This window comes from Miniopterus schreibersii (genome assembly GCF_964146895.1).
Source record: "Miniopterus schreibersii genome assembly, chromosome: 1".
Taxonomy (NCBI): Eukaryota; Metazoa; Chordata; class Mammalia; order Chiroptera; family Miniopteridae; genus Miniopterus; species Miniopterus schreibersii.
Window position 1 is genome coordinate 198,283,857 of NC_138101.1, and position 27,832 is coordinate 198,311,688.

The 27,832-nt window shown below is 51.9% G+C and overlaps 1 protein-coding gene across 6 annotated transcripts in view; it reads left to right on the top strand.

Annotated features, from left to right (window-relative positions):
• EML1 (EMAP like 1) overlaps positions 1 to 27,832 on the top strand; it is a 125,519-nt gene that overhangs the window by 58,849 nt on the left and 38,838 nt on the right. For all 6 annotated transcript variants that reach the window (XM_081155196.1, XM_081155198.1, XM_081155200.1 and 3 more), the window contains exons 2-3: positions 11,698 to 11,880; positions 19,826 to 19,961. In XM_081155196.1, coding sequence (XP_081011322.1) covers positions 11,698 to 11,880; positions 19,826 to 19,961 — 319 coding nt within the window. The remainder of the gene's footprint in view (positions 1 to 11,697; positions 11,881 to 19,825; positions 19,962 to 27,832) is intronic.

Genomic DNA, 27,832 nt, shown 5'->3' on the forward strand with positions numbered 1-27,832 from the left:
AGTCACACTCCAGAGACACGCGGGGGCTGTCGGTGGGCGGCCCGGTCCTGCTGACTGTCAGGTGCCTCGGCAGGTGTCACACGTGCCTGACACCCACACAACTGGGTGCAGACTAAGTCAAGCAAATGAATGTTTAACCTAAATTTCTAAAGGGGGATTTTAGGCAACATCCAGCTGATGGTTGCTTTTCGATACACGGTTGGTTTAAGAACCTTGTGGCCTTTTGGAGGAGCCACACAGCAGTCAGGAGTTTCTCGGAATTTGTCCCCTGCTAGGAGCCTCTGGTGACCCCCTCGGGGCATTACGCGTCCCAGGCCACGTCTGTCCTTGCCCTGTGGGCTCCACAGTGTGTCGGCCTCGAGGTTCCCTCCATACCAGAGGGGCTCAGGGTCAAGACTTAGGGCCCTTTGAAGTGGGTGGGGTGGGAGGGGACGCAGGCCTCTCTGCAGGGTGGCTGCAAGTCTCAGGGTCAAGGAAACAATGTAAACCTTTGAATACAGGCTCCTGAATAGTTTGCTGAGTTCCCAGCCACTGGCTTCTCTGTTACCAAGGGCTTTGTTACAATTTGCTTCTCTGTAGCGAAACATTCTTACGTGGCTTTAAAAGCAAGGGAAGGGATAAAGTGTTCCTGCGTGTAATAATTCTCTCTTCTGATCCGCGGGGAGAGTGGGCAGAGGGGCCATAAACCCAAGACAGGACCTGTGGTTGACTCGGCCAGGACCCCGCTGCACAGCCGTCAGCCCCGCTCTCCCTCCTCGGGGCGGATAAATCAGACGCCGCCTGGGCAGTGGAGTCGCCTGCTTGGGCCCTGAGCCTTCCTGAGCCACCTTCCTCGAGGAAGGACGATTAAGCTCACAGAGCTTAATGCCAGCGGAGGGATTAGGGCTGAGCCAGTTCTGTGTGCTTTGAAATACCAGCCTGTCGATTTGGTTTCTGGATGAAGGAGCAACAAATGGCAAGTGTGCAAGAGAAATGCTGGCTGTTAAGTGGGGGAAAAAATAAAACAGTCGCTTAGCTTTTTTTCCTTTTTTTTTTTTTTTTTTATCTTCAAGGCAAAATTTCAAATGCCCTAGCCTAGACATTTATGTGGTCTTTTGGTTATAGAACGGATAATCTGGCAGATTACCAGGACTGACAACAATAACTATCTTTATCTGTTAAAAAATGGGGAGATGTAAGAATGTAAACTTTGCATGTATAGCCCTGAGCCACAGACCGGATACGCAGAGGTGGTCTCATGAGAGCTGACGAGGCTGGGAAATTCCCGCGGCCGCGCAGCGACGCTGGTGTCAACAGGCAGACCCGCTGCCGGGCGGACGAAACGGCAGGCACGGTTACGCGCAGCGTGATGCTCGGGAACGACCGTGAGCGACCGTGTTGCTGGGTTAAGCGTTCACTATGCTGTACTTCTCAGTGTCATTTTAGTGTGCACTCTTCCTACTTATAAAAAGACAGTTTGGCCCTGAAGGTGTGGCTCGGTTGGCTGGGCGCCGTCCCAGGCACCAAAGGGTTGCTGGTTCGATTCCGGGTTGTGGGCTTGTTCCCCAGGATGGGGCATGCGGGAGGCAGTTGATCGACGTTGCGCTCTGACATCGATGTTTCTCTCTCTCTCCCTTTCCCTTCCTCTCTCTCAAAATCAATTTAAAATCTTTAAAAAAAAAAAATACTAAAAAAGAGTTTGCTGTGAAAGCGCGTGCTGCGCGCTCTGGCAGCCACCTCACACCCCTCGTGTTCCCCGCGTCTCTCGATTGCGTCACTGCCCGGCTGCGTCCATCTCTTCCTTACGTCCCTTCTCTCGTGCTTGATTTAATCTTGTTCTGCACGGCGACGTGCTGTGCAGGCTTGCAGCCTGGGCGCTTAGGATGCGGAGGAAACCAGACCGTCTAGTTCTGTGCACATGTTCTCTGCTGTTCACACAACGATAAAATCCACATTTCTTGGAACGTTCCGTGTTTGGTAAGCTGTGCATCGCTCTGATGATATCAATCCAAATTAACTAGTTAAGAACTAAAGTTAATTAAGCCTTAGGCGAATGGAACACTTACGTTTATGCTCTGGAAAACCTGACCCCAGAATCCCACACCTACTGCGAGGCTGCCAACGCCGGGTGGGCTGCCCCGGCCACCGTGCCTGCCACGGGGACCTTCCTTAGCCTCAGGGCCCGCAAACCGCAAACCTAAGGTCTGCAGCAACGGGAGAGTCCCCGTATCCGACGCACCTGTGGCCTTCAACAGTGTTTGTGGTATTGGAACTTCTAAGAGGTGGCCCTGTTCCTTCCCAAACAGCGAAAAGGAAGGGGGAGCGGGACTGTTATTTTCATGGAAACCTGGAGATTAGAGGCCTAAAAGGACTCAGGGCTGAGTTCATCTAAAAAAAAAAAAAAAAAACCAAAAAGAAGGTGAAAGGAACCCATTTTATTACAAATGAACACGTCATGCCCGGCCGGCGTGGCTCAGCGGCTGAGCGTCAGCCTGTGAGCCGGGAGGTGGCGGTTCGGTTCCCGGTGAGGGCGCCCGCCCGGGTTGCAGGCTCGATCCCCTCGGCGTGCAGGACTCTCGAGGTCAGTGACTCTCACCACTGATGTCTCTCTCTCCCCCTCCCTCCCTCTCTCTGAAATCAATAAAAACATTTAAAAAATCAGAACAGCTTTTTAGCTCCGTGTCCCCCGGAGGAGGAAGGGGCTCGGTGTTCTGTCCGTCGCTGTGGCCTCGCCCCGTGTTTGCTCGGAGCGTGCGGCTAGCGTCGGAGCCCGGGCTCTGGGCGCGCCGAGGGCGAGGCCTGCAGGAGGCTTCGGCGCCCGCGGCTCTCGCCGTCCCCCGTCTCGCTTGGTCCCCGGCGGCTGGCGGGCAGAGGACCGTCGAGGACGAAGAGGAAGACTCTCGGCGCCTCAGCGCCTCCCTGCTCGGGGCTCAGCACCCCAGTTTTACTGTTTGGCTTGAAGCAATTCCTAGAAAACCCGTCCTCCGCGTGTCCAGGTAGCTGGCAACACATCGCACCGAAGACACGGGTCGTTACTTCTCCGTGAACTTAACGAGCCCACGAGTCCCTACCTGCAGCCAAAGGCTGCGCCCCGACATCAGATAGGGAGCCCGGCGGGTCTGGAGCGAAGCGCGTCTGACCTCAGCCCAGGTCCCTTAGCAGCTGCGGCCGGCGTGACGCCTGAGCGGTGGCTGTGCTGTGAGCAGAAGCGCACAGGACACGGGGAGCGCGGGGGGCGGCGCCTGAGGGCGAGTGGGGAGGGAGGCAGCACGTGGGGGGCGGGCGGGGAGGCCGTGGGGAGGCAGCACGTGGGGGCACGTGGGATGTGAGTGGGGAGGTGGCACGTGGGAGCTCCGTGGGAGGCGGCACGTGGGAGCTCCGTGGGAGGCGGCACGTGGGAGCTCCGTGGGAGGCGGCACGTGGGGGGCACGTGGGAGGCGGCACGTGGGAGCTCCGTGGGAGGCGGCACGTGGGGGCCACGTGGGGAGGTGGCACGTGGGAGCTCTGTGGGAGGCGGCACGTGGGGGCCACGTGGGAGGTGGCACGTGGGAGCTCTGTGGGAGGCGGCACGTGGGGGCCATGTGGGAGGTGGCACGTGGGAGCTCCGTGGGAGGCGGCACGTGGGGGGCACGTGGGGGGCGGTACGCACAGGCCCCTGGCGTTCTCAGTGGCGAGGCTTAAAAGGCCGCCTCGGAGGCGCCCTGCCCGCTGTCCTTTGCAGGCTGGAGCAGAGGCCGGGTGGTCGCCGGCGTGGTCACTGCAGGAGGGGTTCCTGCTGTAACCCCACTTTCCCCGCGTCTGCGTGGAGCTGCCTGTAGCTGAGCGTCTCGGCTGTGGCCCTGTGAAGCCGGGTCGTTGTCCCTGTCGTACAGATGAGGAAGCTGAGGGTGGGGGTACAGGTCTTCTCGGGGTGCCAGGGTCCTCGCCCGGGTCTCCTGGTCCGGCTCTTCCCGCTCGCTGCCCCCGCCCTCTGCGCGGGGGATGGGGACTCTCCTCCGCCAGCTCCGGGCGCCTGCACCGTGTGACTGTAGGTGGCGAAGTGGGACAGGAGCCGACCTAACAGTCGCTCAGACTCGGATGCGCAGCTGCACCCCCCCCCCCCCCCCCCGGCTCGCGTGGGGCCCCAGGGTGCGCCTGTGGCTAACCACAGCCCCTTGGCAGCTGGTGTGTCTGCGGTGGGTACCCACGCTCGCCGCCCGGGGAGGGTGGGGAGGCAGGGGGCGCAGCCACCGGCGATGCCATGTCGCCGTGGGCACGGGGAGCCGGAGCAGACAGACAGCCGGGGAGCAGAAACCGGACCCAGCTGCTCTTCCCTGAGCAAAGGCGTCTCCAGCCCGCGAGGTGCTTGCACATGACGGAGGCGACGCTCTGGCATCGGACCAGCGGGCAGGGTGCGTGCGTCTTGTATGCGGTTCACACAACCTCGCATTCTAGCGTCTCTCCCCCCCCCCCCTTGTGGACCACAGTCTCTTAATGGGCTTCTTGAATATCGATGGCAGGAGCTCTATGTAGGAGAACCGATGTGCACACGTGTGGGGGGGACCCGGTAGCTGAGGGATAATCGCCTGACGGCATCCAGCTGTTTGAGCTGACGCGGGTAACAGTCCTTCATAAGGTGCGTTCAGTTTCCACGGTGCCCTCCCAGGTGTCCCTCGTTAGGTCTCCGTGACCTTCTGGTCCCCGTCAGGGCTCCGAGGAAGTTGAGCCCCTAGCTGGAGGGTGGGGGGTCCAGGTCTGTTCTCCCCTCACCCCTTATACCTCTTGTTCAATTTCCCTGATTCACAGTCACCCGTGTCACCCCCTGCCCCCCGGGAGACCACCTCCAGGACCAGGGCTTCCAGCCCCCGTGATGGCGGCCGGCGGCCGGCGTGTCTGTCTCATCTCAGCTGCATCTCTTTTCTCTCTGTCGCCCTGCGTGTCCCGCAGGAAGGCCCGGGGCCTCGGATGTGCTCGCACCGGTCGGCGGTGGAGTTCAGGCTGGAGGGAGTTCGCGGGGTGGACAGCCTGGCCCGCCTGCCCTTCCCTCCCCGCCTCCCATCGCCTTTGGCGTTTCCATTCCTTTGGTCCCCTTTTCGGGCAGCTGGCGCCCGTCTCTAGCCTGCTCGTGTTCTAACACTCCCTCTTCTTGGCCGGCTTCGCCCCGCCAGACGTGCTGGCTGTCACCGGTCCAGTCCATCTGTGCTCCCTGGGCTCTCGCTGGAGTGTCAGAGCCTGGACAGGCTGGGTCCCCGCAGGCCCGCGCGCCGGCCCCTCCAGAAGCCACCTCCTTGGGAAGGCGACCAGGACCCGCCCCCCGCCTGTCTGGTGTGAGCCTCGCCCCACGCCGGGCAGTTAGGGGACTGGGGCGGCCGACGCAGGATGTGTAACTAGCGTCTTGTACACTGACTCGATTTCCTGTCATGAAATTGCCGCTTAGGAGCCCCTGCCCCTCCCCGGCCTGTGCTGCCTCTGGGCCAGCACCCATCCGAGCCCGTGACTTGTTTTCCCGTGTCTCCCTGTTGGCCTCCGAGCTCCGGGGCATGGGACCTGTGCACCCTTCGCACCTGGAGCAGTGCCCGCTCCTCCGGGAGCTTATTCCAGGCGGGCTGAGCTCCGGACCCGCTCCACCAGCCCCGCGTGTTTCCACTCCCGGCTCCCAGGACTCTGCTCTGTAGACGGCAGTGGAAACAGTGGAGTTGGACGTGTTTGGAGGGAAAAGGAGGGAAAGAAAGGTCTTTCACGTCAAAGAAATCGTTGTAGACGTTGGGTATCTGTCCTCAGGAGTCGGGACCTGTTTGAAAGTCTTGCCCCCCGACTTCATGGGGAGCAGCAGAGTCTGTACCCGCAGCTGCGGGGAAACCCCGGTGTGCGCTGTACCCCAGGGCACCAGGCGACCGGCAAGTGCGTCGGCTTCGCGAGGCTGCCCCTCCCCTCGAGCACTGACCGCTCTGCTCTGGAAAGTCAGTAGCGTTTGAAGTGTGAGCCCGTCCCATGCTGTTGAGCAGCGAGGGGACACTCGGTTGGGTGGGTGCACCCAGCGGCCCTCGGGAGGGCGGGAATTCCATCTGACCGGTCCCTGGCCCCCAGAGGCCTGAAATCCAACGCCCGGAGCATCGTCAGGTCCAGCAGTGTGTCGCAGTGTCCCCGTCAGTCTCGGGAAACGAGCGCTGCTGCTCGGGTCCCGTCCTGAGTGGAGACGTTCCTTGTTCACTGCCTCCGGCGTCTCCGCCGTAAACACTATGGTTGTGTCCAATTTTAGTATCGCCTGCTTCTTGGAAAAAAAAAGTCTTGGGGCAGAAATGACTGTGAAGGCTGCTTGAGAATTGCGTGAGTGTTACGAGGGGAAAGGGCTGAAGTCCACGCTGAGGCCAAAGAAACGAGTCGGGAACAGAAGGCTGTTGGAGCTCTGTGTGACCAGGATGTTGTACGAAACAAAGGACTTTGTGTTGAGAGGACAGAGCAGGACTGTGGCCCAGGACGCTGGGCACCAATCAGGGTGGCTCCAGACACTGGGTTTGGTCGGCTGTCAGTAACTGCATCCATTTTCATTCACTCAGAACTGGGCGTGGTACACATGGTAGGTGCAAAATAAATACGACAGCGACTCTCCTGCTCCAGAGAGAGCCTCGAGCAGACTGCAGACTCGCCTGCAGAGCTGCGCGGCCGGAGGTGGCGGTGGGTGCAGATCCCCCCGAGTATCGCGGCCTGAAAGGCGCCGGTGCAGTGTCACGGGCCAGATTGCGCCTCCCCCACCCCCAAATCAAAGAACGAATGTGTCATTTTCCTGAAAGCCAGTCATTCAAAATAGTATGGAGAGAAAAAAATGGTACTTATTTATTGTGGTAAAATATATGGAACAAAATTTGCAATTTCAGCTATTTCTAAGCGTACGCATCGGCTGATATGGATTCGCTCACAGCGCTGCACAGCCGTCACCGTCTGTTTCCAAGGTATTTTCATTGCCCCAGACAGACTCTTACCCCTGAAGCGATTAGTCCCGTTTCTCCTCCCCCCGCCCCTGGTGACCTCTAATCTGCTTTCCGCCTCGGCGAAGATGCGCATCCTGGGTATTCTCTGTAAGTGGAATTGTGTGCCTGTCTTTCTGTAACTGACTTATTTCACGTGGCGTGGTGCTTTCTGGTTCTGTTGTAGCAGGTGTCAGTACTTCCGTTTTTAAATAATGTTTTTATTGATTTCAGAGATGGGGGGACAGAAGGGGGGAGAGAAACGGGTGGGCTGCCTCCTGCACCCCCGCGGGGATCGGGCGGCCGCCTGGGCCTGGGCCTGGGCCCCGACCCGAGTGGAACGGGCCAGCTCTGGGTGCGCAGGGCGGCGCTTCCTTTATTCTTACTGCTGAGTAGTTCTCCGCTGTATGGATACAGCGCACTTTCTCTTGGCCATCGCGATGGCCCTGCTGTGAGCGTGAGCGTGGAAGTCTGTCCGAGTCTTTTCTGTTCCCTCAGGCGCACGCACCCTGGGCGGGAGGTGATTCCATGTGTCGCGTTCTGAGGACCCGCCCGCCGCCCTCCGCAGTGGCCGCGCCCTTTCGCGTCCCGCCCAGCAGGGTGTGAGGTGGTTTCTCACGTCGCACCCGGGTTCCCCGTTTTCAGCCTTGCCGACTGGAGCCATCCTGGGATTGTGAGGGGCGTCTCTTTGCAACTCGGATTTACAATTCCCTCGTGACTGACCCTGTTTAAACATCTCTTCTAGTCCTCTAGTTTCCTAGAAGCCTGATTTTAAAGTATATGTAATATAAAAATATAAATGTATAAAATACACATCACATAATGTAAATACATAATGACATAATATAAAAGTATTATATATTACATATTACACATATATTTACATTATATGTAATATATAATAGTATAAAACAGAATACATGTTAATATGTAATATAACAATATGTAACATAAATAGATAATAGGTAATATAAAATATTTTACGTATTATATAAGTATATAATGTGTAATATAAAATATATAATATTATATATAGATGTACACACACATACTTTCACATGCCTCTACCTAACATAGTCGGCCTTTCCTCAGGCTTCTTTAACATGACACAGTTATAATGTTTAATTTTCCTTGTCTAGTAATCGCATCATGTCATTTCTGGGTTGGTTTTGCTAGGTTGGTTGTCTTCCTGATTGAGCCATATTTCCCTGCCTGGCCCTTCTTATGGGATGCCAGACGTTGTGAACTTTGCCTTGTTGGGAGCTGGATTATTTTACCTCCCTGTAAACACTCCTGAGCTTTGTCCTGGGATGTGGCCGAGTCTCTGGGAAGCAGCTTTGCTAGGGGGCCGGAGCGGTGCTCCGCCTCGGGTGAGAGGCCCGAGCTCCCCAGCGCCTGTGGGCTCCGTGGGTCCCCTCCGCTGACAGGGACAGGAACTCGTCCCAGCGCCGTGTGAGCCCTCGCGTCAGTCCTGTTCTCTCTGGGTAGTTGTTCCCCAGCCTGGGGAGTCCCTCCCACGTCAGTGCCGCCGGTTCTCAGCTGAAGGCCGTTTCCCAGGCGCTCTCCGTCTGCGGCCCCTCTCCAGTACCCTGCCTCGGAGCCCCAGTCCTGGCGGCTCTCCTGGGCTTCCAGCTCTGTCTCCTCGGCTGAGGGGATCCCCCTCCTGCGTCGCTTCCTGGGAGCTGCCGCGGGTCCCCTCTTCCGCTCACCACCTCTGAGCGATCGCTGTCCCTCCCTGTCCGTGTTATGCATTTTGTCTGTCAGTTTTAGCTGTTTCAAGTAGGACAGCTGTTACTCTGTGTTGGCTGGAAGCAGAAGCACCTTTTTGAAAAGTAGTGTCAGGGAGAAAGGCCGAGCCCAGCCGGGCGTGGCTCAGCCAGCGGTTGAGCTTCGACCTGGGATCCAGGTGATCGGGGTTCAACTCCTGGTCAGGGCACATGCCCGGGTTGTGGGCTCGATCCCCAGTCGGGGGCGTGCAGGAGGCAGCCGATCAATGACGACACTCTCATCATGAATGTGTCTTTCTCTCTCCCTCTCCCTTCCTCTCTCTGAAATCAATAGAGATACTTTTTTTAAAAAAAGGCCCAAGGAAAAGTTTTACAGTAATAACCACACAAAAGGGGTGTGGGTGGTGGGCGGTCAGCACTCAGACCTTCCTTTAGATTCTGACCTTAGGCTGTGGCAGCTCCACTTTTTTGATAGGAACCCAACAGGGCGTCAAAAAGCTATTTTATTTTTTAGGTTAACATTCAACAAAATTCCTCTTTTGAGACAATTCTTTGTATTTTTAACACAGTATAGTTGCATGTAACTCCCACTACCATCGGGACACAGAACATTTCTGTAACCTCCCCAAACCGCCCTGTGCTGTGCCCGTCTCCCAGCCCTTGGCAACCACTGATCTCGTCTCCTTCACGAGCTCTGTCCTGTGGAAAATCTCATAAATGGAACCATACAGTGTGTAACCTTACGAGACTGGCTTCCCTTGCTCAGTCATGCCTCTGAGAGCCATCCAAGTTGTTGGGCGTATCCATCGATCGCTCCTTTTTTTAAAAAATGTTCAGATCGTGCATGTCTTTTTTTTTTTTTTAAATGTATCTTTATTGATTCCAGAGAGGAAAGGAGAAGAGAGAGAGAAATCAATGATGAGAATCACTGATCAGCTGCCTCCTACACGCCCCAGACCAGGGATCCAGCCCACAACATGGGCATGTGCCCTGACCAGGAATCGAACCCCGATCGCCTGGATCCTAGGTTGATGCTCAACCGCTGAGCCACGCCCGGCCAGGCTCGATCGCTCCTTTTTAGCACCGTGTAGTACTCCACTGTATGGACGTACCACAGTCGATCCATTCACCAGTTGGAGCAACATGTGAGTTGTTTCCCACCTTTACCAAGTATGAATGGAACCGCTGTAACGCGAGTGTCTGTTTCTCTAGGAGCAGTACTTAGGGATTGCCAGGCCCCACGGGGGTAAGTATCTGTTTAACTTGATAAGAAAGCAAAACTGGTTTCCGGGACGCCTGTACCGTTTCGTGTGGCCACCGGCAGTGCAGCAGAGCTCCATTCGCCCTATGTTGTCTGCGTTTGGTTTGGTCCCTATTTCGTGTCTGAGCCATTGCAGCAGGTGTGTGGCGATATCTCGTCGTGGGTTTAGTTTGCATTTCCCGAGGGGCTAATGGCAGGACGTCTGTCCAGGTGCCCGTCTGTGCTTCAGCAGAGTGTTTGCGTAAACGCCGATGAGGGCTTTTCAGCTCCGCTGTTTTGTTCCTTTTGGGTTTTAGTCATTTTCTCCTCTTGAGACCGTGTTCCGGGTAATCGTGGGTTGCACCTGGGATGTGACAAAGCTGGAGACCGTGGGGTTTTCTCGGGTGAGCGCCGTTTCCTGCGTCTTGGCCGGGACCTTTCTCGTTGGGCTTGAACTGCAGGCTCTGTGTCCAGGGCTGCAGCTCCAGCCTCAGCCCAGATCTTTCTAGTTAGCTGGAGCGCCCGCGTCCGTGTGAACGCGTATGCGAATAGACAGTGTGGGGGTCCCCTCTCTGGCTTTTTCCTTCCTGGGACTTCCCCACTGTCTTCGGTGTTCACTGTTTTTGGATTTCACCTAGGTTTTCTTAGGACGTAACGATGCCAGGGTTTTCCACATGGACCCTCACGTACGTCATGTGCACCGCGTAGCTCTGGCCAGAGGCCACCGAAAAGGGGGTTAACGTGTATCGCGGTCCGTCGGCCTCGGTCAAGCGTGTGTAGACGCCCGCCAGGGCCTCTGTGCTGCTGTGCCCGCTCTCCAGAACCTTCGGGAGTAGTTTTGTGCGTCTCCAGGCTCAATACGTGCTTTCTGCAGGGTTGCTCCCCGAGAGGGCCTCCTACCGGGGGGCAGGGCGACTCCGTGATGCTCCCACTTAGCTGGGAGACTAGGCGGCGAGCAGACACGCGAGGACCGCAGGTCACCGCGATGCTGTGAGGAAAGAAACGAGGCTGAGGTGTCGCAAGTGGCCGCGTTCGGTAAGGCTGTTAGGAAGGAAGGCGCCCTGAAGGGCTCCCACTTGGGTTGAGATGTCAGGAACGGAGGACTTCGGTCGTGGGAAAGCTGGCTGAGAAATGTGCCAAGCCAAGGCGGCAGCAGGTACAGAAGCCCTGGGGCGGGCGAGGGGCCAGCATGGCCACCGCGTGGTGCGCGGAGGCAGAGGCGAGGACGGTCACGCGGGGCCTGGCGCCCCTGGGGAACTGGGCGTCGGCGGTTCTGAACGAGGAAATGGGGTCGCCGTGGCCATACGGGTATGCTGACCGGACAGAGGCGACCATCGCCCTGCTCGGTCAGCCTGGCCGGTCCTTGCAAGTCTTGCCCGGTGGGTGGTGTGGCTCCTGACTACCCGACCTACCTGTGCATCGTTGGAGCAAAAGCTGGGAGACCACGCGGTGGCTTCGGCGCGTGTGGGAAGTTGAAATAGATTCTAACACTCCCTGTACCTCCCAGGCTCTCTGATATTATGGACGAGATAAGTGTTTCCCACGTCGATGTTTCTTTCTTTCTCTCCCCCTTTCTCTCCAAAAATTAATAAACATTCTCAGGTAAGGATTAAAAAATACGTAATGAGCGGCACTAGCACGGAGGAGGGAGGACTGGTAGGATGAGTCCTCTGCAGTGAGGCCCGTGTGGTTCCGCGTGGTTCTCTTGGTTTCTCATTATTTCGTTACGGCAACGTGCTGGGGTGTGTTTGTTGGGCTGCCTTCTCTGGGGAGCACGTCACTCACTTGTCCCTTTCCTTGGCTTCAGATGACAGCGCGTCCGCGGCCAGCAGCATGGAGGTGACGGACCGCATCGCCTCCCTGGAGCAGCGGGTCCAGATGCAGGAGGACGACATCCAGCTGCTGAAGTCGGCCCTGGCCGACGTGGTGCGGCGGCTGAACATCACCGAGGAGCAGCAGGCCGTGCTCAGCCGGAAAGGCCCTACCAAAGGTGGGCGGCGGGGGGGCGGTCTCGGGCGGCCCCGCCCCGGCCCACACTGCCCTCGGGCGTCGCCGGGGACGCCAGCCTTAGGAACACGGTGCAACGGCCTCAGCGGGGCCCGAATCGCCACGCCACGAGGGCAGCGTTTCTGGCCTGACGGCGGTGGTTGGCCCGGAGGGGCAGCCGCGGGTGGTCAGTAAACACTGGGTGGGTCAGGGACGGGACTGTCCGCAGTGAGGACGGTTACTTACCCGGATTCTCTGGAGTCGAGTTCGGCTGCAAAAAACCCCACCCTCCTTTGGGTGCCCGAAAGCTGCCCCTCCTGGAGGGGTTTCTGACTCTCGCCGCCTCTGTGCTGACCGCAGTTGCCTGCGCCTGCGCCGCGAGCGAGGCTCCCGGGGAGGCTCGCCTGCTGGCCACGTCTGCGTTTTGAATAATCCTTTTAAATAACCTTCCTCTCTCTCCTTCCCCGTTACCGAGCGATCAGGGTGTTTTAAATAGAAACCGGGTTATTTTAGGCGTTCTTGACCTACTCAGCTTTCCAAAGGTAATTCTGACGAGTGCTGGATCCGAGAGGGCCCATCTGAAGTAGTTGCTTCGTGTAAAACTTCAGACTTCCGCAGATAAATTAGAGGGAGGTAGTGCAAGAGGGCTGTGCAGGAGTTATCGTTTCTTGATTTAAGAGTCAAGTTTGATTTTTATTAAAACTTCTAGGAGAAATCATTTTTCATCATTAGAGCTGATGTTTCTTTGTAACATTCTGTTCATAAGTGAAAGTAAATCGACTCCTGATGACCAAGGTCCCATCAAGGAGTGGGGGGAGGGTGCGTGCAGGGTGTGGTCTCCCCCCCACCCCACCCGCTCTGCTGCTGGAGGGGGGTCTGCCCCCGGTGCTGGGGGCTGCTGCCGCCGAGGCTCCCTGGTGGCCCCGCGTGTGCCCTGTCTGGGTGGCTGGCACTCCGTAGCCCAGGTTTGGTTGGGGGGCCTTTTAGACAAGATGGATTTTAGGGAAACCTCCTTTGGTTTCTAAAAGGCCCCAGTATTATCATCACTTTACATTATTCCAGTTGCCATCCTCATACAGACCTGAACTGGACTGGATGTCTGGCATTCGATTTTTTTAATTTTTATTTTTTGGTTAAACCTCACCTGTAGATATTTCCTCCATTGGTTTTTAGAGCGGGGGGGGTGGAGGGAGGAGAGAGAGAAACATTGATGTGAGAGAGGCACATCGATTGGTTGCATCCTGAACGCGCCCCGACCAGGGATCAAACCTGCAACCCAGGTACGTGCCCTTGACTGGGAATCGAACCCTCGACCCTTCCGTGCGCCGGCCGACGCTCTAGCCGCTGAGCCACACTGGCCAGGACAACATTCTAATTTTTAAATATTTGATGATTTACCTCCCCCCCCAAGGTTAGTTCTCAAAGCTTAGGGCTCTGCCTTGAGCTCAGGTGCACATCCCTGTGCTGTTCGCCCAGTGACAGGGTGTCTGGGCCGCAAGGGAACAGGCACCCAGGAAGGCAGGCGGCACTCAGAGCTTAGAGGAAGCGCGTGGTGAGCGCTGGGGCCGGCGCCGCCCCCCAACGTTGGACTGCCCTGTCCACTCACCGGCCTCGGCGTGTGGCCCGTGAGGCCGTGTGCGATCGTTCCTTTTCGGCTGTCGTGACCTCTGGGCTGTGACTCACTTGGTCATTGTTTGTCCGACTGAACTAGTGCAACGGTGAGAACTGCAGTCTCACGAAAGGAACCCCCTCGTAGGTCAAGTTTGAGGCTTCCTGAGACGGGGAAGACTGGCCAACCCCACAAAAGGCTGTAGACTGTTTATATAGAGGGGGCTGTGTCTTAGTCTACTTTTGTGTGTGTGTATATATATAATTTCAAGGAGGGGGGGGAGAGATAGAAACATCAATGATGAGAGAGTCATTGATCGGCTGCCTCCTGCTCGCCCCCGACTGGGGATCGAGCCCACAGCCCAGGTATGTGCCCTGACGGGGAATCAAACCGCGATCTCCTGGATCCTAGGTCGATGCTCGACCGCTGAGCCACGCCAGCCAGGCTCAGACTACTTTTTATCGATGATACTCTCCTGTCTCTAGAATGGCCTGTTGTACTAATTAGTTACCCACCTCTCTTAACCCAATGGTACTGGGTCGTAGACTGAACTTGGCCTCCACCCAAGCTCCCTCATTGCCCTCAGATGTGTCTAAATGCAGGGACATCAGCCTGCGAAGTGAGCTTCGTCCACGTTGGGTCTACAGGCAGGTGGGAAGGTTGGCTGAGCTGGGGTCCCCGTAGAGCCGAGAAAAGAGAATCGGACAGCTCATGGGGCATACGTTCTAGAACTTGTGCTAATAGTCAGGTTTCGTCAGCGTCGCGGCTGGATGGGGGCGGAACTCGCTGCTGGTAGAATGAAGTGAGCAGACCCTTACATGTTGCCGTGTGGGTGTAAACACGGAAACCGCTTGGCGAGTGAAGAGGTCACTGTGTCGTTCCGCACAGGGGGGAGCCGATGGGAAACGGAGGAAGGCAAGCGTAGGGCTCGGCCGGAAGGCCCACGGCCCGTGACCGAGCTGCGTCTTCACAGCTGTCTTTGCTGGGTAACGGGAAACGCGTGTGTATTATGTACGTTAGGAGTCGAAAGCATCTAAAACTGCATGTGCCGTCATGTCAACTAAATAAACAAAATCTAGGCAAAATATATCTTTTCCTCAGTGGTAGGCTAATGATGATTTTTTATAGTTCAGTTGGCTTCTGAATGTTCCTTGGAGTATAGTCCTTAATACGCAGAAGACACTTGTGTTTTAGAAGGACTCTGTTCTCGCCACCGAACCTGACCTTCACTGCGCGGAGACCAGCGTCGGGGCTCACAGCGGACTCCCAGGTGGATCAATAGTGGATCCCTTGTACATGTGCATGGCTGATTTCCGTGTCCGGGCCACGCGAGTGTTGCAGAGTTTACATGTAAAATGCGGGTTGATATAGTCATCGCCCCAGCATCTGGGTGTGTGCTTTGCTCGGCATTAGCCAGCAAGTAGCTCCTAGTGCTCATTTTAACTTTGCTGTCATTGGACAACTTTAATGTACCTTTGCAGACTTTTTTATTAGTAGCCCCATTAATGATCAGAGACTTAATAAACATAACCAAACACCTCTGCTAGCCATGCTGCTGAGCAAGTGAGCCCTGGTTACCGTTAATAATGGGGCCTCTGCTACATTCATATTTCACCGGATGTTAGCTGGCTCGAGGCTGGGCTTCCCGGGAGGTACTTGGATACAGGAGCTCATCTCACCTCTGCACTGTCCTTTGAGGGAGGGACTAACGTGCCCATTTTACAGAGGAGGAAGCTGCCTCTAGGAGACTAATCCGCTCCAGGTTACACAGCTCGTTAGGGAGGGTCTGGATCTGGACCCCCCAGGCCTGGCTGGACACTGGATGGGTCCTTTCCGACGAATCCACACTGCTTTGCTCTGCTCGCCTCTTAGCAATATTATTTAAATTAGCATTATTCAAATCAAGTCAAATATTTAAGAAATGAGTAACTATATAACTAGCAATGAGAGTTCTTTCCTCAAGGTCTGATTTGATTTGCAAAGTGTCCCAAAGACAGTAGGTCACATTCAGCACGTAATTGTGTGAAATGCTGTGTTATGGTCCCTTCACAAATTTCATTAGATAGATACAACTAGCACATCAAAAAAATTGGAAGGCTTTTGCAGTGAAATTAATGGATAATGAACTTAGTTCTTTATCCTGGTTAACCACAATTAGCACTTCTCCCCTCTCGCTGTGCTTTCTCCTTACCTGTCGGTTCACTTCAGAGCGTAACCCCCGCCGTCTCTGGGGCGGGGCACACTGCACTTCCCCCCATTTTCTCAGTAATTGCCCTCCCAGTTCAGGTCCGAATTCTTTAGTGATTGATAGAAAAGGGTTAGAAGGTATATTCAGTTTTTCAGAGCCTAAGAAAGATTGTTTTTAAACTTCGTATTATGAAAGTGTTCAAATGTATATAACAGTAAAAAGAAAAATACCTCTCATTTTTTACCTGGCTTCAGTATTTATCAACATGTAGTCGATTTTGCTTTGTGTAGTATCCCTCCCCCCCATTCACTTCCCCTCACCCCATTGATTATTTTGAGGCAGATCTGAGACATTGCATCATTTTATCTGTAAATAAGTCCGTATATAGTTCTAAAATATAAGGATTCTCTTTTTTAAAATCCATAATACCACTGCATTTAAAAATGAATAATATCAAGTCAGCATTCAGATTTTCCCAGTTACCTAATGACTTTTTATAGCAGCCTTATTGAAATATAATTCACATAACATAAAATTAATCCTTTTAAAGCGCAGGGGTAGAGAACCTTTTTTCTGCCAAGAGCCATTTGGATACTTATAACATTTGCAGGCCATACGGAATTATCAACTTAAAAATTAGCTATGAAGAAAGCCCCTAGATTTATTGAATTTTGAGTCCTGCCTGTGGTTGCCTTGGCAGAGCCAGACCTATTCGGCCCTGAGGCCCGGACTTTCCCCCCTCATTTTAAAGTATACAATTCAATGGTTTTTAGTTTCATAAAGTCATACAGCCATCCTCACTATCTAATTTTAGAACATTTTACCACCCCCAAAAAAATACCCCACACCCATTAGCATTCGTGTCCCCCTGCCCCCTCCCTCTACCCTCCCTGGTAACCATTAATTTACTGTCCCCGTGGATTTGACTACTCTGGACACTTCTTATCAGTGGAGTCGGGAATATGAGGCCTTCTAGCACTTTCCCTCACTCAGCACTGTCTCCAGGGCTCATGCATGTCGTAGCTGCATCGGGGCTTCACCCTTTCTGTGGCTGAGGAGTCTCTTATATAGATGCACAATGTACTGTTTATTCCTTCATTTTTGGGTGGAAATTTGGGATCTTAATGACTTTTTGCAATCAGTTCATTCATGTCTTTCCCCCCATAAATGTTTCCATTGTATTGAATTTTTAGGGTTACAGGATTCTTGCACTACTAGACCCATGCCCGAGAATTCACATAAATAAGCACAGCACCACAGACGGCCTCGTCTGTCCATCACGCAATATGTTAAAATGTGATTCACGTGCATTCTGACCTTTTTTAAATGATATGAGTTAAAATTTTACATCTGCAGATTTCTGGCACAGCAGGTAAGAGGTAATGTATCTATACACTAGTCCTGACCTTGCTCTTTTCACTGCAGTGTGTAGAGACTGTCCTTGTTCCTTTTACACCGCTGCATAGTGCTCCACGGTGAGGGTGCGCCGTAGTTGATGCCGGTCCCTATTGGTGGTCTTTTGTTTTACAAATAATTTACAAATAACTGTACATATGGCATTTTGTACTCCAGTATATCTTTAGGGTAGATTCCTGGGAGTGGGATTTCTGTATCAGGATAAATGCATCTGTAATTTCGCTGGGTATTTGTGACAGGAATCTCCCCCAGCACGTAACCAGTTATCTGCTTTGTCTTGCAGTTTAGCAAAAGCAGAGTGCCTTCTCCAACTCCAAATGTAGACGTGCTTTAAGTTTTGAAAAAGATCATTAGGAATCCTAGGTCTGTAATGGTCAGATATGCTAAAATTATACCGTAGATTTCACACATAACCACATACATAGTCATGCTTTGCATACTTAAATTTATTTTTAGGCCTAATGGAGAGTTTACGTATCAAACGTTGCACATTGAGTTGTTAATGTAAGTTAGAAGGGTTTCTTGATCTTCGAGTAAACTTAATATCGTAAGCGTTAGTAGGTATGACTAGCCGCCCTTGAATTTCAGTATTTGCATCAGCTGTAGTTTTGAAGTGGATCCTCGTGCATAGTACTTCCTGAAGCCTGGTTACTCCGCTCCTACCACTTAGAAAGATGGAAAAAATGCCCACTTCAGGCTTAATTGTGCGTCCTACAGACCTGACATTCGGAAAACCCCAGAGCCAGTCCTGTCACCAAGCTGCAGTGCGTGGGGACCTTCTGTTACTAGATGAAAAGCCACCGCTGGCCACGGGCCACCCCTGTGCCTGCGCCTCCATCTCCCCCACCCCGGGGCCTGCCCTCTCCTGCCTCGAGCTCCCCCTTCACTTCCCGTGGGCCGAGAGCCCAGGAGAACCTCCCAGGGTGTCAGAGTCGCATAGAAAGCCGCTGTTGCCTCTCTGAGCACTCTCCTCACGCGACTTAGGATCGTAGGTTCCAGAGCAGGAGGCGCCGCCCCTGGAGCAGTTGCACAGCAAAGCCTCTACTTCCCGGACAGGGAAATGGGCCAGGCGTCTGGCCGGCGGTCACACTGCCAGCGGGGTGTGCCAGGCGTGCTGGGCCCAAAGTAACAAACGGTAGTGACTCGGAAGGGGCAACGTTATGCCTCTTCTTCAAAGCAGGGATTTTGTGATCGAAATTGAATGCAGCCTGATCCTCAGATGCACGCTGAATTCCTTCTGTATGGGCCTCGGCACAGTGCCGCCTACGGGAGCCTCCACGCGTGGAGTAGACAGGCCGAGAAACGGGGACCTGTGCTGGCCTGGACCCCTTCTCCCACTTGGTGCTCCGCTCGGCCACTAACGTGGGTCAGTGCGGACTCGTGGTTATTTATTTTACACTTTGGGCTAGAATCCAATGCGCTTTATTATTTCGGTGCTCACACTGTTCCAGCTTCGGCTCCTGCGTCCCCTTGACTTAGCAGCATGGGCGTGTTGTGTGGACTGGTTCACACTCGACTGTGTGGATGCACCAGGGTTCGTTTACCCACCCACCGGCTCAAGGACATCTCGGTTGCTTCCCGTTGTTGACAATTATGGATAAAGCTGCTGTAAATATTAAGTGAAGGTTTTATATAGACGTAAGTCTTCCAACCGGTGGGTAGATACCCAGCGTCGCGCAGTTGCTGGATTGTGTGGTAAGATTGTATTTAGCGACCGCCAGACAGCGACGGCACAGCTCTGCACCCCGCCGGCCGGCGGCGAGGGAGTTCCTGTTGCTGCGCGTCCTGGCCGGCAGTTGGTATTTTGCCTTGTTTTTGGGTTTTAGCCACCCTAATAGGTGTATAGAGAGATCTCATTGTTTTAATTTGCATTTCCCTGGTGACAAAGGGTGCTGAGCGTCTTTTCATATGCTTATTTGCCATCTGTGTATCTTCTTTGGTGAGGGGTCTGTTCAGATCTTTTGCCTATTTTTTAAAAATTGGGCTGTTTTCTTACTGTTGAGTTTTTAGACTTTTTAAAAAAACTTATATTCTGTATACAAATCCTTTATCAGCTATGATTTGCAGACATTTTTTTTCCCAGTCTGTGACTTGTCTTTTCATTCCCTGAACAGTGCCTTTCACAGAGCAAACCTTTTATTAACGTTAATGAAGCCCTCGCTATCAATTTTTTCTTTCATGGCTTGTGCTTCTGGTGTCGTGTCGTATCTAAAAAAAAGTCATCACCAAACCCGATCTGGGACACAGCTTCCTCCTGTGCTTTCACCTAGAAGTTCTGTAGTTTTGCATTTTACACTGAGGCCTGTGGTCCATGTCGAGTCGACTTCTGTAGAAAGTGTGAGGGGGGTGTTTGGGTTCGATGTCCCAGCGCCGCTTGTCTGAATTGTCCCTGCACCTTTGTCGGTGTTGCTGGCGCTGGTAAAGTCGATGCCTTCCTGCATGACTCCAAGAGTTACTGTGATGCCCGGCCGGCGTGGCTCAGCGGTTGAGCATCAACTTATGATCCAGGAGATCGCGGTTCGATTCCCGGTCAGGGCACGTGCCCGGGTTGCGGGCTCGATCCCCAGTCGGGGGCGTGTGGGAGGCAGCCGATCCATGACTCCCATCATTGATGTTTCTCTCTCTCTCTCTCCCCCCTCCCTTCCTCGCTCTGGAATCAGTAAAGACATACTTAAAAAAAAAAGTGTTACTGTGACAAGGGGCAGGTTCTGATTTCCGCTTCCACTTGTCTTACAGCAAGACCGCTGGTGCAGACCTTGCCTTTACGAACCACCGTCAACAATGGCACCGTGTTACCAAAGAAACCCAGCGGCTCTCTGCCGTCCCCCTCTGGGCCCAGGAAGGACGCTGCTGCGCCGGCAATAACCAAAAGGTAGGCCCGGAGCGCCTTAAAGGGACTGACGCTAAAAGCAGGTCCACCTCGGGTGTTAAATATATGGCACTTCACGATTTCTCATCTGATTAAAGCCTGTGAAAGGACAATGTTTGGTCTGTTGCCATAACAGAAACCATATAGATTTATTATTCTGCTTTGCAAAATTTAATCATATTTTTGACTATTTATTCTTTTATTTTTTTCAATTACTGTTGACATTCAATCTTATATTAGTTTCAGGTGTACAGCACAGTGGGTAGACATGTGATTTATGAACCGTTCCCCCTGATAAGTCCAGTACCACTGACTCCATACATAGTTATTAGTGTTATTGATTAGACTTCCTACGCTGTATTTTACGTCCCCATAAATTTAATCGTATTACTTTCGAAATCATATTAGCCAAAACTGGTGTATCATCTTGTATTTTTACTTACAGTTCTCTTTTGAAAGAAAACAAATGGGAGCATAACCTACATACACAGGAACATGCTGTCCCCAAGCCCACAGTTGACACGTAGCAGAGTTCGGGCTACCATCCCAGCCTGAAGGTTCGGGTCCCGCTTCGCGCTTCTGCACGCAGAGGTTGTTTTCCCTGCACCATTTGTTGAAAAGGCTGTCCTTGCCCCACTGCAGGAAGTCACTTGGCCACATCCGCAAGGGTTTATTTCCGAGCTCTGTTCTCTCCCATTGGTCAGTATCATCTGTCTTTATGCCAATAAAGACGCCACACCAGCTTGATGACTGTTACTTTGGAGCATGTTTTGAAATTGGGAAGCGTGAGGCCTCCAACTTTGTTCCTTTCAAGTTCGTTTTGGCCATTTGGGAATCCCTGAGATTTCTTACGAATTTCAGGAATTTTTCTATTTTTATGAAAAATGCCATTGAATGATTTTGACAGGGATGGCACTGAATCTATAGATTACCTCGGGTAGCGTAGGCATCTTAACAACATTGAGTTCCAATCCATGAAAATGGGGTGTGCTTCCATTTATCTTCTAAAAATCTTTTTTAGCAATGTTTTATAGATTGCTTTTTTTAATTCCATGTATTGGGGGTGACATTGGTTAATAAGACTATGTAGGTTACAGGTGTACGGTTCTATAACACATCGTCTGTATATTGTGCTGTGTGTTCACCACCCCAAGTCACGTCTCCTTCCATCACCGTTTATTCCCGCTTTACCCTCTCCTACCTCCCCCCCATGTATTTTCTTGTACAAGTCTTTCACCTACTTGGTTTTTTCCTAAATATTTTATTCTTTTTGATGCAGTGACAAATAGGACTGTTTTCTTAATCTCCTTTTGGATTAGTTGTTAGTGTATAGAAATGCAACGGATTTCTGTGCGTTGATTTTTTTATCTGCAATTTTGCTGAAATTGTTTATTAGTTTTAAATGTTTTGTGTGTGGAATCTTTAGTAGTTTTTTTTACATGTGAGATTATGTCCTCTGCAAACATAATTTTGCTGCTTCCTTCCTAATTTGGATGCCTTTTATTTGTTTTTCTTGTCTAATTGCACTGGTGGGCCTCCAGTACTGTGCTGAGTATTAGTGGTGAGAGTGGGCGTCCTTGCTTTGTTCCTGTTCTAAGAGGAAAAGCTTCTAGCCTTTCATCACAGAAGGTGATGTTAGCTGTGGGCGTCTCAGGTAGGGCTTTGATTGTGTTACGGTAGTTTCCCTCTATTTCTAGCTTGTTGAGTATTTTTAGCAAGAAAGGACGTTGAATTTTGTCAGGTGCTTTTTCCGCATCAATCAAGAGAAACATTCACTCTGTTAATGCGGCGTATTACATGGATGGATGTTCATGTGTCGAACCATCCTTGCATTCCAAGCGCGAGCCCCCCTTGGCCGTGATGTATGGAATTGTTTTAATGTACTGTTCAGTTCAGTTTGGTCTTATCTTGCGGAGGATTTTTTGCATTGATGTTCAACATTGACATCGGTCTGTGTAGTTTTTTGTGTGTCTTTGTCTGGTTTTGGTATCAGAGTAATGCCGGCCTCATAGAATGAGAATGGAAGTGTTTCCCCCTTCAGTTCTTTGGGAGAGTTTGAATAGTTATTGGCATTAATTCCTCTTTAAATTTTTGATAGAATTCTCCAGTGAGGCCATCTGGTCTGGGGTTTTTCTTCGTTGGGAGATTTTCTATTACTGCTTTAATATCCTTCCAATTATAGATGTGTTCAGAGTTTTTATTTGTTTACGATTCAGTCTTGGTAGGTTGTATGTGTCAAGGAATTTATCCGTTTCTTCTGGCTTATCAGTTCATCGGCATGTATTTGTTCACAGCAGTCTCTTATAATTTCCTAATTTTAGTTGCGTCTTCTCTTTTTTTCTTGCTGTAGCTGAGAATTTGTCAATTTTGTTAATCTTTTAAAAATAAATTGTTGGTTTCACTGACTTTTTAGAACTGTTTTTCTGTTCTCTATTTCATTTAACTCTGCTCTACACTTTGTTTTCTGCTAACTTTTGGTTTAGTTTGTTTTTCTTTTCCCAGGTCCTTGAGGCGTAAAGTTAGGTTGTTGATTTGAGATCTTTTTTCTTTTTAATATAAGTGTTTACGGCTATAAACTTGCCTCTTAGTACTACTTTTTCGCATCCCATCAGTTTTAGTATGTTTTGCTTTCATTTTCATTTGTCTCCAGATATTTTTTTAAATTCTCTAGTCATTCCTTCTTTGATCCAATGGTTAAGAGTGAGCCATTTAATTTTAAGATTGACTTTTTAAAGTAGCAGATTGTGAATGGGGAAAAAATGAGATTCCCTTTTTTCTTGAAGAAAATAGAATTTTATTTATACCTCTTTATATACTTGGAACTTAAATTTTTTTCAGAGCAAAGAAAAACTATGATAAGTTGTTATCTAGCTGCCAATTAGAAACACATGGTTTTCTAGATTGACTGTCCAAGACTCTTGGTGTCTGGTGTAGAGTGTAGGGATCCGTGTGTCCGTCCCCCCACCCCGACTTTTACGGGCCCCTGTGGCTGTGCGTGCCCATCCATTTGGAAGGTGGAAACCCGAACAGTACATCTGATTGTCACTCCATGTTTGTAAAGCTCCTGTAGATCTCTCGTTAGGAGAGAATTCTGAAAACACAGAAACCAGGCATTGTAAATATTAGGATTTAAAACAACTTCCAAACACTTCAAATATGTTTACAACCACGCGGAGATTTTCCTGTCATCAGTTCCCACGTTAACGGAGCCGGGGCGCCTGTGGGGTGTGGATGGGTCCGTGTTTGCTTTCCGTCCCCTGGAGTTTCTCAGCCCAGTGCCTAAGAGCAAAGTCCCCTTTGGAAGCCGTCCGGGACCCGGTGGTTGTACTTTGTGTTGTCAGTTCAGACTTCGACTGGGGGCTGGATTCGGACTCCTTGGGGAAAGCTTTGTTTCCGTTAGTCAAAGGAAGAAAGGCAGAAAATCCGGGAAGGTGGTGCAGGTCCCACCCTGCTTAGTGGGGGTGCTGAGCGGACAATCACGTGACGCTTGCTCGGGCTCAACGCAGAGACGCTCACTCCTCCCCACTCCCGAGTGGGTGTAACAGTCGGGCAGGGCTGTGGGAAGCGAGAGCAGGACAAAACTGGTACAGAGAGCGCGCTGCTTTAAAATCGCTCCGCTCGGAGTGTGAGGCAGGATGCTCAGTGGCTCTTGCTTCCAAGCAGCCCGCCGACGGTCCTTTGGGAAATGGTCACACCTGTTAGAAATGCAGCTTTCGCAGATGCACCAAAGGCACATACGTCCGGTACATGATTTTTTTTTTTAAATATATCTTTATTGATTTCAGAGAGAGGAAAGGAGAGGGAGAGAGAGACAGAAACATCAACGACAAGAGAGTCATTGATCGGCTGCAGCCCACACCCCGGGCACGTGCCCTGACCGGGAATCGAACCCTGATCGCCTGGATCCTAGGTCGACGCTCAACCGCTGAGCCACGCCTGGCCGGGCACATGATTTAAAGAATAGAAAAAAACTGCTTTTAGTTGTTTTTTTAAATGGTTATTTCTAATGTTATTTTTATCGAGATCCATTGAAATGTAGGTGTTAAATTCTCAGTAGCAGAATAGAGATGGAAATATTCTGCTGTCAATAGAGGAAGATGAATTGGCTCCTATCCCATTATCAGGAGCGATGCCCTCTCCTCTCTGGGCTCAGGTAGTTGGCTTCATGTGGCAGAAGAAACAACAACTTTTGATCCGTGAGATTCTCTAAGACCACCGGCCTTCTTAGGAAAGCACTTGGGTTTTGCCACAAAGATGTCTTTACATAGTGAAAGATAAGAGCTGTTCTTTTCATTAATTCTCACCTGAGGACATTCTTTCCATTGCTGCTTAGAGAGAAAGGGAGGGTTGGAGAAAGGGGGAGAGAGAGAGAAATATCAATGTGCGAGAGACACATCCATTGGTGGCCTCCTGCATGACCCCGACCAGGGCCGGGTATCAAACCTGCAACCCAGGTACAAACCCATGACCCCTCAGTGTGTAGGCCGATGTTCTAACCACTGGGCCACACTGGCCAGGGTGAAAGATTAAGAGCATTTCTTTCGTTTTTGTTTTTAAAATATATTTTTTATTGATTTGAGAGAGGAAGGGAGAGGGAGAGAGAGACAGAAACATCAATGATGAGAGTCATTGATTGACTGCCTCCTACACACCCCCTGCTGGGGATCAAGCCCGAAACCCCATCACGTGCCCTGACCAGGAATCGAATCTCGATCTCCTGGATCCTAGGTCGACGCTCAGCCCCTGAGCCACGCCCGGCCGGGCAAGAGCATTTCTGAAGCACTGATCTCCGTCTGCCAGATTTAGCTCACACCTTGTGGGACAAAAGTCAGGTGAGTCCTGGTCCCATGTGGACTCCCCAGTGCTCAGCATGGTGCCCAGTGTATGGTCGGTGCCTAATGAGTATTTGTTGAGTGGATAATTGTTTTATTCTAGAGTGAGTCACCCGGCTGCCATGACATCATCAGAGAATCTCTAGTCATGTACAATAGCTACCTGTCAGATTTCTGTTTCTTCTACTGTAAAAAATTTGGAATCGTCTTGCAGAATTTTGGAAAACTAATTCTTGGTTCCAAGTCACATGTAAAAAGAAAGACATAAGTGTAGCTTACTATGCTTAGAGGTATCTAGCCAGAAGAAGAAAGATTGCCACTTCTCTCTGGTCACCAATTTCCATGGCAGAAATTCCATTAAATTGGCAAAAACCGTTGGGTGCATATGTAAGTGTAAAATGTAGAGACAGTTATATGTCCAGAACTTGGGTTTTGGGGTTGGGAGAGTAGCAGAGACCAGAAGGGAAAAGAAGGAACGATGGTATCTGTGTATTTCTGCACCGGAAATCCTCTACTTGCCTTACGCACTAAAAGGATTCCTGTGGGGCCTAGCCAGTGTGGCTCAGTGGTTAGCGCGTCGGTCCACGACTGAAGGGCCCCGGGTTCGATTCTGGCCAAGGGCACGTACCTCGATTCCAGGCTCGATCCCCCGCCCCAGTCAGTGCAGGAGTGGGAAGCGACCTATTGATGTGTCTCTCTCACGTCGATGTTCCTCCCTCCCTCCCTCCCTCCCTCTCTCTCTCTCCCTCCCTCTCTCTCTCTCTCTCTCTCTCTCTGAAAGAGACCCCTGTGCTATTGCACAGCCTTGCGCACAAGCCGGTCCTCCTGTGGCTTTCAGAATAAAGAGCATTCTCTTTCCCTTGCTGTCCAGGGGAATATGACTTCGTTATGGTCCCTGCTGGCTCCTTAAGGAGGCTCCTCGAGGTGGGTGTACAGTGTTACTCCCTCTGGCCCTGTCTCTGCAAACGTCTTCCAGCTTCATTTTCTGTCCACTCTGGGTCCTTGTAAATCCTTTCCCTCGTAAGAGCTCTTGGCTCTCAAAAAGAAATGTCTTATTTTTCCTATGCATACAACAGTGGTAGATTTAAAAAACAAAAACAAAAAAAAACTTTATATTTTAATGCAAACGTGTGAGTGGCAAGCATGCAGAAGGAGCCGTGATGGATCGCGTCCAGGTCTGCGTATGCAAACCGCAGTGTGCTTCCACTTCAGCGTGTGCCGTGTTCTGTAATTTATGGAAGCTTCCTGAGCCATTTCTTCGGCGTTGAGGATGGCACCCTTGTTTATCCCACTGTGTCTCTGCCTCTCCTGCGTAGGTTAAACAGGTCTGCGAGTCTCCTCAGCGCAGGCAGGCGGAGCAGGCCAGCACCCGGCTGAGGGCCGCGTCGCGCTGGGTAACCCCAGCGCCTCCCCAGCGGCCTCAGCTCCCTTGTAACAGCGGCTTAGAGATCTTATCCAAGGCCTCCTGGTCATCGACTCTCGGATCGTGTAGCCGCATCAATTATTGACACTTGTTGGATTTCTAGATGTTCAACAGGTGCTTAAAACTCCTGTGCTTCGGGGTCTCGTAAATCACGGGGGGCTCCACTAGGAGAGAGAGCGTGTGTGTGTGTGCGCGTGAAGCAGCCTCCGAGGGGTTGCCCTGTGCCTGAATCCGTTCCCTTGTCTGTGAAATGGGTTGTGAGGCTCCTGCAGGGCCCTGCTGAGGTTTGAATTAAATGGCATAGGTAAAGTGCAGAGTCCCTCATACACATTACCTGTTGTTGCCGCTGTGGTTTCCGTCATTACTATTCCCTATCAGCTCTTCCAGCCACCAGGTTGAGTGTTAATGACCAGAAAATTGGGTAAAAAGGCTTTATTTACTTATTTACCCAGCATCTTCTGTGCACAAAGGCCTTTCACGGAATGTTCGAGCCGGGAGGGACCATAGGTGCCGTCTCCGCCTCCTCCACTTTGCAAATAGAGTTCACCGTGAAAGGGACTGAGCGCAGGGCCGGCAAGCTCGTGTCTGCCGAGCGAACGTCTCTTCTGCAGGCATTTCTTTCAGGTCATTTCATCCAACGGCGAGGTTGAATTATTTTCATTTTCGATTTTGGATGAGGGAGCTGAGACTAGAGTTTCAGGAACTTGTCCGAGGTCCCCGGCTCCTCGCTAGCGCCACCGGGGCTCGGTCCGCTTGGCCCTCCGCCTCTGAGACGCGGTCCACACAGCGACAGCGACAGCCAGCGACAGACGGGCTGTTCAAGCATCGGATTCTGCCCTGGTGGGTTTGCGCAGTGGTTAGAGCGTCGGCCCGCAGACCCGAGGGGTCCCGAGTTCGAGTCCTGTCACGGGCACGTACCTTGGTTGCAGGCTCAGTCCCGGCCCCCGTCGGGGTGTGGGCGGGAGGCAGCCAGTTGACCTGTCTCTCTCACATCGACGTTTCCCTCTCTCCCTTCCACTCTCGAAAAATCAGTAGAAAAATATCCTCGGGTGACCATTAACCAAAAAATAATACGGGATTCTGCGGCTAACTTGAGCAACTGCCTACCGTACTCTAGGATCCTGTTGCTTTCTTTCCTTTGCTTTTATTGAATGTATTGGGGTGACTGGTTAATAAAATTGTAAGTTCCAGGTGTACAGTTCTACAATCCATCTGTGTATTGGACTGTGTGTTCCCCACCCCAAGTCTCCTCCGTCACCGCGTCTCCCCTCTTTCCCCCCTCCCCCTCCCCCGGTCTTTAATTGCCGTGAACTCACCATGAACTCCCACAGGGACGCGGGGAGGCTGCCCCCCCCGGGGCCCCAGAGCTTCACCGGCTGAGCGGCACAGGCCCGGCCGCGTTACATCAGCCTGTGCTTTCCGTCACTGAGGATCTTGAACTTCAAGCACAAAGGTTTCTGTAATTCTAAGACGTCAATCCCCAAACTTCAGAAATGTCATGCTCTCCTGAGATCTGTAATTTTCTTCTCCCCAAATTGAGAGTTCTAAAAATTCACGTTTTGCCCTTAAGGCACACCCATGCTGCTCGGGCTGGAGGATCCTTGGCTGTAAACTCAGGG